This window comes from Trachypithecus francoisi, unplaced genomic scaffold (assembly GCF_009764315.1).
Source record: "Trachypithecus francoisi isolate TF-2019V2 unplaced genomic scaffold, Tfra_2.0 Lachesis_group10, whole genome shotgun sequence".
Classification (NCBI taxonomy): domain Eukaryota; kingdom Metazoa; phylum Chordata; class Mammalia; order Primates; family Cercopithecidae; genus Trachypithecus; species Trachypithecus francoisi.
The window spans coordinates 116,093,261-116,103,357 of record NW_022681455.1 but is presented as its reverse complement, the minus strand read 5'-3'; the positions used below and the strand labels follow the sequence as shown (position 1 = coordinate 116,103,357).

Sequence of the window (10,097 nt, the reverse complement as noted above, 5' to 3'; positions counted from 1 at the left end):
GAGTGCAATGGCATGATCTCAGTTCACTGCAACTTCTGTCTCCTGGGTTCAAGCGACTCTTCTGCCTCAGTCTCCAAGTAGCTGGGATTACAGGCACCTGCCACCACACCTGGCCTAATTTTTGTATTTTTAGTAGAGATATGTTTTGCCTTGTTGGCCAGGCTGGTCTTGAACTCCTGGCCTCTGGTGACTACCCACCTAGGCCTCCCAAAGTGCTGGGATTACAGGCGTAAGCCACTGTGTCCAACCTCTAGCAAATGTTGACATTCCTTTCTCTTCTCTTTTACACGGAGGCAAGGCAGTCAAGAATTGCACTTTTGGCTGGGCGCTATGGCTCACGCCTGTAATCCCAACACTTTGGAAGGCCAAGGCTGTGATGCCCTCATCTCTACTTTTTGAATGTCGTGTGACCTGTTTGTACTATTTTTCTAAAAATTAAACGTAATAAATATGTGCCCCCAGAAAAGAATCAAAAGAGGGAAGAATTTAGAGGGGAAAGGGATATTCCTTCCAGGATGGAAGAGTTCTCTGGACAAAGGCTTACGAGTGTGACCCACCACAGAGCCCTGCACTGGGAGTCTGACTCTTGGACTTAAGCCCCAGCCCTGCCACTTTCTTACTGGGTATTCATGTCTCTAAGCCCCACTGCTTCAATTAAAACAGATAGGGATGGTTATTTCTGCCTCTTAGGCACTAGGGAGGATAACATTCAATCATGAAGATGAAAGTGCGTATCATAGGGCCTGCCTAACTGGTTCTCCCTAACTTTGAACCTTTGGCCAGTTGTCCACTGTGCTGAATGTAAGTCTCCTTATCAGAAGCTCCCAGTGAGGAACTGGTCTTCCGGAGACTCTGCATGGCATAGGGTGATTCAACCACCTTCTTTTTTTTTTTTTTTTTTTTTTTTTTTTTAAGACGGAGTCTCACTCTGTCTCCCAGGCTGGAGTGCAGTGGTGCGATCTCGGCTCACTGCAAGCTCCGCCTCCCAGGTTCATGCCATTCTCCTGCCTCAGCCTCCCAAGTAGCTGGGACTACAGGCGCCCGCCACCATGCCCGGCTAATTTTTTGTGTTTTCAGTAGAGACGGGGTTTCCCAGTGTTAGCCAGGATGGTCTTGATCTCCTAACCTCGTGATCCGCCCGCCTTGGCCTCCCAAAGTACTGGGATTACAGGTGTGAGCCACCGCGTCCGGCGGACAAAAGTTTTATACCTGCCTGTTAAAAAAGTTATATAGTGCAGAAGCACACCACGTAAAAGGTGCAATCCTCAGTTATGGGCATGACTACATATTCCCTTCCCCCATTTACATTAGAATAACTCCCCAATCCCCCCAAATCCTGTGAGCCAGGTACCAGAATTATCCCTCTTTTACACACAGGTAAAGTGATCAGTCACAGAGAGATTTAAGTGATCTTCATAAGCAAGATCATAGGCCAGGAAGTGGCAGAGCCAGGATTCAACCTCGGCAAGCCTGGTGGTGCTCTGACATCCCCGGAAGCCCCCATCAAGCCCTTTTAGCTCAGCAACCTAAAAGGGTCTCTCTAAGAGGTATCCTGAAGCAAAAGACAGAAGTTTTCTTTGAAACATAATATTTTTCTCTACAGATAGATAGCCTATAGGTATGTAAGTAGGTGGGTGGGTAGGTAGACAATTTGAGGGTATCCCACATTTGTCTGCAACTGGACTTCTGCTCTGAGCACAGACTGTATTCTGGGCTATATCTTGACTCCATATTCCTGGGAAAGTGCTTGACTGAGACCTCGGGAGTCTTGGGAAGTCCAATGGGTAGGGTAGTCAAATCCGAGGGCTGCTCCCTGAGGGCACTGGGCAGTAATTGGGGTGTGGGATGGGCATGAGGGCCCCGGTCCCTAAAGTTGCCCACTCCGCCCACCCGAAGGCCTCCAGTCGCCAGCATGTGGCTGCCACGCTTCTCCAGCAGGACAGTGACCGTGCTCCTCCTGGCACAGACCACCTGCCTCCTGCTCTTCATCGTCTCCCGGCCAGGGCCTTCATCCCCAGCGGGCGGTGAGGAGCGTGTGCACGTGCTGGTGCTGTCCTCGTGGCGCTCAGGCTCCTCCTTCGTGGGCCAGCTCTTCAGCCAGCACCCCGACGTCTTCTACCTGATGGAGCCCGCGTGGCACGTGTGGACCACCCTGTCGAAAGGCAGCGCCGCAACGCTGCACATGGCCGTGCGCGACCTGATTCGCTCCGTCTTCTTGTGCGACATGGACGTGTTTGATGCCTACATGCCACAGAGCCGAAACCTGTCCGCCTTTTTCCAGTGGGAAACGAGCCGCGCGCTGTGCTCGCCGCCCGCCTGCAGCGCCTTTCCCCGAGGTGCCATCAGCAAGAAGAACATATGCGAGACACTGTGCACGCGGCAGCCCTTCAGCCTAGCACGGGAAGCCTGCCGCTCCTACAGCCACGTGGTGCTCAAGGAGGTGCGCTTCTTCAACCTGCAGGTGCTCTACCCGCTGCTCAGTGACCCCACGCTCAACCTGCGCATCGTGCACCTGGTGCGCGACCCGCGGGCCGTGCTGCGCTCCCGGGAGGCGGCGAGCCCACTACTGGCACGCGACAACGGCATCGTGCTGGGCACCAACGGCAGGTGGGTGGAGGCCGACCCTCACCTGCGCCTGATGCGTGAGGTGTGTCACAGCCATGTGCGCATTGTGGAGGCCGCCACACTCAAGCCGCCACCCTTCCTGCGCGGCCGCTACCGCCTGGTGCGCTTCGAGGACCTGGCTCGGGAGCCGCTGGCGGAGATCAGCGCACTCTACGCCTTCACTGGGCTGACCCTCACGCCACAGCTCAAGACCTGGATCCACAACATCACCCACGGATTGGGGATCGGCAAGCCAATCGAGGCCTTTCAGACTTCGTCTAGGAATGCGCGCAATGTCTCCCAGGCCTGGCGCCACGTGCTGCCCTTCACCAAGACCCTGCGCGTGCAGGAGGTCTGCGCCGACGCGCTGCAGCTGCTGGGCTACCGGCCTGTGTACTCTGAAGACCAGCAGCGTGACCTCACCCTGGATCTGGTGCTGCCACAAAGCCCACACCACTTCAGCTGGGCGTCACATGACTGAGAACTCTGGGCCTTAGAGCAGGCCCCGAATTGTGGTTGCCAGGCCCAGGAGGCAACTGCACGGTGGAGAGGGAGCTGGCATGCATGGGGAAGCAGGTCCCTACTATGAACTGGGAGTTTGGGGTCCTCCCCTGAGGTAGCAAGGACTGCACGTTTCTTTTTCTCCTGATTCTCGGTTTTCCTTTGAGTCCTCTGGAGCTGCCTTCTCATTAGGTGCACTCTTCATGGAAAGCAACACTTGCCCCTACCTATTCTGGGCACAGGGAGTAAGTTCTGCTAAATCAAATTAAATGTGTTCCAGGTCGGGCGCAGTGGCTCACGCCTGTAATCCCAGCATTTTGAGAGACTGAGAAGGGTGGATCAGCTGAGGTCAGGAGTTTGAGACCAGCCTGACCAACATGGTGAAACCCCCTCTCTACTAAAAATGCAAAAATTAGCCGGGCATGGTGGCACACTCCTGTAATCCCAGCTACTTGGGAGGCTGAGGTGGGAGAATCACTTGGACTCTGGAGGTGGAAGTTACAGTGAGCTGAGATCTTGCCACTGCACCCCAGCTTGGGCAACAGAGCAAGACTCTATCAAATAAATAAATAAATAAATTTGTTCAAAAATCCTGCAATCTAGTGAACTGTAACTTCATTTTTTCCTCTTTTTATTGTGTGATTCCATTTATTTAAAGCAGAAAAACTAGTCTATGGTGATAGAGGTCAGAATAGGGGATACTTGGTAGGGAGGATTTGACTGGGATGTAACTTTATTTAATATGTAAACAAACTACAACCTGACCAGAGTATATTCTTGTAAGGAAAAAGGAGTCTCCTCCAATCATAGCAGCCAGCTTTCAGCCAGGAGTAGACTGCAGACTGACCAGATGTGTCCAAATTAGACAAAGGCTGAGCCGTAACCAATCAGCCTATATCCAGTGCCACTTCCTTTTTCTGTTTATAAACGCTGCTTGTCCACTGTTGCTGAGTGGAGGTCTCTGAGACCTCTCAAATATAGATCTCTCATTTAATGGGGTGAGTTTGGGCTTTAATCGCCATCATCCCCAGAACAAAGACTGACCAGTTAGACTCAAATGCTGTTGAACTATCTTTATTGCGTGGACTTTGAGTTATTTGACTAGTTGTTTGTAGAAACTCCTGATAAGGAGTGTACTTCGGTTTCTTGGCATTGTCCACTCATAGTCATCATAATAGTCTCCCTGGCTGGGCACAGTGACTCACGCCTGTAATGCCAGCACTTTGGGAGGACTAGGCAGGCAGATCGCTTGAGCTCGGGAGTTTGAGACCAGCCTGGCCAACATAGTGAACCCTTGTCTCTCCTAAAAATACAAAAAATAGCTGCTGTGTTTGTGCACGCCTGTAATCCCAGTGACTCAGGAGGTTGAGGCAGGAGAATCGCTTGAACCCAAGAGGTGGAGGTTGCAGTGAGCCAAGATTGTGCCACTGCACTCCAGCCAGGGTGACAGAGCAAGACTTCATCTTAAATAATAATAATAGGCCAGGCGTGGTGGCTCAAGCCTGTAATCCTAGCACTTTGGAAGACCGAGGCAGATGGATCACTTGAGGTCAGGAGTTCAAGACCAGTCTAGCCAACATGGTGAAACCCTGTCTCTACTAAAATACAAAAATTAGCCGGTGTGGTTGAGCATGCCTGTAATCCCAGCTACTCAAGAAGTTGAGGCAGGAGAATCGCTTGAACCGAGGAGGTGGAGGTTGCAGTGAGCCAAGATTGCGCCACTGCACTCCAGCCTGGGTGACAGAGTGAGAGTCCCTCTCAAAAATAATAAGAAGAAAACAATAATAATAGTCTCTCTGATGTGTTGCTTCCCCTGGGAAGTCTTACATACTCCTATGCAGCCATCCTTTATACATCAACTGGCCTATTAGGATTCGAGTAACAAAAACATGAAGAAAGCATAAAGAATCATCCAACTCAGGTGAAATCATGAATTGTGAAGTCAATACTGAAACCAAACAAGTCCATTATGATGGTGACAGAAAATGGAGTCAGGGCCCAAGGTTTGGGTCAATCTCTCTAAATTGAGAGGCTGACCAAAAGGCAGAAATGTTTAAATTCAATTAAATTTGGCCCAAAGTTCCCAGCACTTTGGGAGGCCGAGGTGGGCGGATCATGAGGTCGAGATCGAGACCATCTTGGCCAACATGGTGAAACCCCATCTCTACTAAAATACAAAAAAATAGCCAGGCATCGTGGCACATGCCTATAATCCCAGCTACTCGGGAGGCTGAGGCAGAGAAATCGCTTGAACCCAGGAGGCAGAGGTTGTAGTGAGCTGAGATCGCACACTGCACTCCAGCCTAGTGACAGAGAAAGACTCCGTCTCAAAAAAAAAAGAAAAAGAATTTGACCCAAAGCTGCTGCCATACCTGTTGAACTGCAACCTAACTTAGTATTTAAGTAAACTGCCTCCCAACTGAGACTATATTTTTGTAACAAATAGCTGAATCTCAGCAAGTCACAGCAGCTGTGCTTTAACCAGTCACAGGCTACCAGCTCTGATCAGACCAAGTCCATATAAGGTAAATGCTGAGCTGTACCCCATCAGACTGTTTATTTGTGCTACTTGCAATAAATTTGGCCTACCAGTGTTGCTGAGTGGAGCACTTTGAACCTTTACTGGTTCAGGGTGCTGCCCGATTCATAAATTTTCTTTGCTCAAATAAAGTCTGCTTAATTTGACTAATGTTTTTCTATTAACAGTTCAGATGACTTGACCTCTAACCAAACTCTTTCTTTCCCCTAGACTCCCCTCTCTTGGAATGCATCCTGAAGCAGCTGAAAAGGGGTGCCCTGGGCCCAGCTGGGAGCAAAAATGTGGTGATATTGCTTCTGAACATCCCACATATGCCACACACACACACACACACACTCACATGCATACACAGCCTGGACTCTGTTCCCTTTATGCCCCTAGCACCACGCTCCATCAAAGCCATTGACCTTTATATCCCCCTGTGTCTTCAGTGAGAAAGAGGTATATCAGGCCAGATGTAGTGGCTCATGCCTATAATTATCAATTACCCAGTCTCTGGTATTCTGTTACAGCAGCACAAAAGGGATTAAAATAGGCTCCTTAACAAAAAGATTCACAGACAAGAAGTTTGTTTTGAGATAGTGTCTTGCTTTGTGGCCGAAGCTGGAGTGCAGGTGGTTCCATCTAGGTTCACTGCATCCCCCACCTCCCTGACTCAAGAGATTCGCTCATCTTTTTTTTTTTTTTTTTTTTTTGAGACGGAGTCTTGCTCTGTTGCCCAGGCTGGAGTGCAGTGGCCGGATCTCAGCTCACTGCAAGCTCTGCCTCCCGGGTTTACGCCATTCTCCTGCCTCAGCCTCCCTAGTAGCTGGGACTACAGGCGCCCGCCACCTCGCCTGGCTAGTTTTTTGTTTTTTTTTTTTTTTTCCTTTTTGTGGAGAACGGGGTCTCGCTATATTACCCAGGCAGGTCTCGAACTCCTGGGCTCAAGCTATCCTCCCGCCTCTGCCTCCCTGAGAGCTGGGATTACAGGCGTGAGCCACCGCGCCCGGCAGTTTTGTGTATTTTTTAGTAGAGACAGGGTTTCACTGTGTTAGCCAGGTGATTCGCTCATCTTAACCTCCCAAGTAGCTGGGACTACAGGCGCATCACTGTGCCAGGCTAATTTGTGTATTTGGGGGACCACATGTGTTTCGGTATGTGGCCCAGGCTGATCTGCAACTCCTGTGCTCAAGCAGTCCACCTGCCTCAGCCTTCCAAAGTGCTGGGATTACAGGCGTGAGCCACTGTGCCTGTCCAAGAACAGTTCATTAACACATGCAGCATACATCACACAGGACAAACCTAAATGAAAAGTAACAACACAGTGGCTCAGAACACTGCCTTACACAGCATCTTCCAAGAGACACAATAAATCTGTAGAGAAATAACAGGACAAAAGAAAGTTTTAGGCCTCCAAAGGTAAGAAACTGTGCAAAGGTAAATATCTGAGAGGAAGCTCATGCAGCAGGATTTGTCTGCAGCAGCCTCTGGTACCGCCTCTGGCTGGGCAGAGTTAAGGGTTGTCTCCAGTGACGGAGAGTTTATATCATGCCTTTAGGCAGAAAGGGGAGGGAAACCTGAACTTCTCCTGTATTTTCTGCTTCTTAATTGCCATCAGCTGAAAATCATTTTTATGTGACAGAGGCATAATCTGGGCCGATGCCTCTGCTTTCCTCCACCTGAAGAGAACCTGCGTGTGCTCCTCTGCTTTGGACCTCTGCCTCCGCCACGGAGAAAGGCCAGGCCAGCCTGCTGGACAAGCAGGGACCATGAGAAGGGGAGTTCAGGTTCCCAATCCAGGCCATCCTAGACCAGCCAGCCCCTCACCAGCCCCAACTGATCAGCACGCAGCCACTTCTGCTGCCTTCTGCTGCTGCCGCCAAAGCAAGTCCAGGGTTCACCCAGATTCAGCGGTGTGGAACTGAGTCCACCGCTTGAGAGGAGTAGCTATAAAGACATATGAGCGAGAGCAGCTGAGCCCAGCTGAGCCCAGCACTGCTGGCCAAGTCGAAGACTTTAGGACCAGCCACACATGTTCGGTGGCCACACGTGGCCAGTGGCTCCATACTGGACAATGCCAATCATACTCCTCATTCTCATTACATTTGTATACCCTTCTGGCCCTAAGATCTTTCTATATCTGCATCTGACTAAGATGATCTATTAGAGAAGAACATCTACTTCATATTTCCATCCTTTGGAAACCCAAAGAGCCAGCAGAAGTTTTGACTTTGCAATGGATCCTACACATTCAAATTCCTAGCGTCTATAGATTGTGTAAGATAGAAGAGAGACTACAGGGCTCCCATTACCCAGCCCAGAGTATGTGCTCAGGACTCTTGGAACTTCTCTTGGTTACACATGGTTCAGATACTATTGGCCACTTATTAACATTCGTTTCTCATGGCTTGATTCCTAGGAAGCATTATTCCTCCCATTTTAAGAGGGCAGCCAGTGGAGTGATTCAATGAGTCAGGCCTAGTATCAGGCCCCAGGGACACAGTAAGGGGCAGAATACACATAGCCCTTGCTTTTGTCTGGGGTGCAGACACTAAACAAAGAGTCAAACAGATTAAACATGCAATTATAGGTTTGAATTATGCTCTAAGAAAAAACAAAGCCGGGGACCGTGACTCACACCTGTAATCCCAGCACTTCGGGAGGCTGACACAGGAGGATCACTTGAGGACATGAGTTCAAGATCAGCCAGGCAAATGAATCTTGTGGGATACCGCTGTCAGGCTGGGCTGTCAGCCTGCATCAAAGCAGGCCCCATGTCCATAAAACATTTTTTAAAATTGGCCAAGCATGGTGGTACACGTCTGTAGTCCTAGCTACTTGGGAGGCTGAGGTGGGGGGCGTTGCTTGAGCCCAGAAGTTCGAGACTGCAGTGAGCTACAGTGAGCTATGATTCATCCCACTGCACTCTAACCCATGTGACACAGCAAGACATCATCGAAGGAGAAGGAGAAGGAGAAGAAGAAGAAGGAGGAGGAGGAGGAGGAGGAGGAGAAAAAGAAGAAGGGGAAGAAGGAGAAGAAGGAGAAGGAGGAGGATGAAGAGGAGTAGAAGGAGGAGGAGAAAGAGGAGGAGGAGGAGGAGAAGAAGGAGGAGGAGGAGGAGGAGGAGGAGGAGGAAAAGAAAAGAAAAGAGGACAATACAAAATAAGCCAAGCGTGGTGGCACATGCCTATAATCCCGGCTACTCGGGAGGCTGAGGCAGAAGAATCGCTTGAACCTGGGAGGCAGAGGTTGCGGTGAGCCGAGATTGCTCCACTGCACTCCAGCCTGGGTGATAAGAGCAAGACTCCTTCTCAAAAAATAATAATAATAATAATAATGAGAAAAAGGAAGGCCGTTGATTAATAAGCATGAAAAGATGCTCAGCTGCCCAGGGAATTAAAGAAATGCAGGTTAAAACATCATCAAGTAACATTTTTGGGTGACATTTACCCATCAGCTAGGCAAAAGTGAAAATGATAGATTTAGCCACGCATAGGTGATGGTAGCACCCGCCACCACGCCCGGCTAATTTCTGTATTTTTAGTAGAGACAGGGTTTCACTATGTTGGTCAGGCTGGTCTCAAATTCCTAACCTCAGGTGACCCACCCGCCTTGGCCTCCCAAAGTGCTAGGATTACAGGCATGAACCACTGCGCCCGGCCTTTTAAATTTTGGGGGGACAGTCTTTCTGTGTTGCCCAGACTGGACTGCAGTGGCACAACTTCAGCTCACTGCAATCTCCACCTCCCTGGTTCAAACGATTCTCCTGCCTCAGCCTCCCAAACAGCTGGGATTATAGGCACCCACCACCATGGCAGGTAATTTTTCTTTTATCTATTTTTAATTTTATTTTTTGAGACAGAGTTTTGTTCTTGTTGCCTAGGCTGGAGTGCAATGGCAGGATCTTGGCTCACACAACCTCTGCCTCTTGGGTTCAAGCGATTCTCCTGCCTCAGCCTCCTGAGTAGCTGGGATTACAGACATTCGCCACCATGCCCAGCTAATTTTGTATTTTTAGTAGAGACGGGGTTTCTCCATGTTAGTTGGGCTGGTCTTGAACTCCCGACCTCAGGTGATCCGCCTGCCTTAGCCTCCGAAAGTGCTGGAATTATAGGTGTGAGCCACTGCGCCTAGCTAATTTTTGTATTTTTAGTAGAGACAGGGTTTCTCCATGTTGGCCAGAACCATGTTGATCTTGAACTCCTGACCCCAGGTGATAGGTGATCCATACGCCTCGGCCTCTCAAAGTACTGGGATTACAGGCCTGAGCCACTGCACCCAGCCCACATTTGCTTTTAATACTTTAGTAGTTTACTATTTTACATTTGGATCTATAGTTGCATGGAATTAATATTCCTGACCAGTGTGAAGTGGGGCTGGTTTTTGTTTTAGTTTTGTTTTGTTTTGTTTTTTTTGAGACGGAGACTTGCTCTGTCGCCAGGCTGGAGTGCAGTGGTGCGATCCCAGCT

The 10,097-nt window shown here is 49.7% G+C and overlaps 1 protein-coding gene across 1 annotated transcript; it reads left to right on the top strand.

Annotated features, from left to right (window-relative positions):
* Positions 1 to 1,134: 1,134 nt before the first annotated feature.
* LOC117088064 (carbohydrate sulfotransferase 5-like) lies at positions 1,135 to 3,545 on the top strand. The gene is given in 2 exon segments (XM_033219051.1): positions 1,135 to 1,887; positions 1,889 to 3,545. Coding segments are annotated over 2 exon segments (1,239 nt in total). The 5' UTR covers positions 1,135 to 1,845; the 3' UTR covers positions 3,086 to 3,545.
* The last annotated feature ends 6,552 nt before the right edge of the window (positions 3,546 to 10,097 follow it).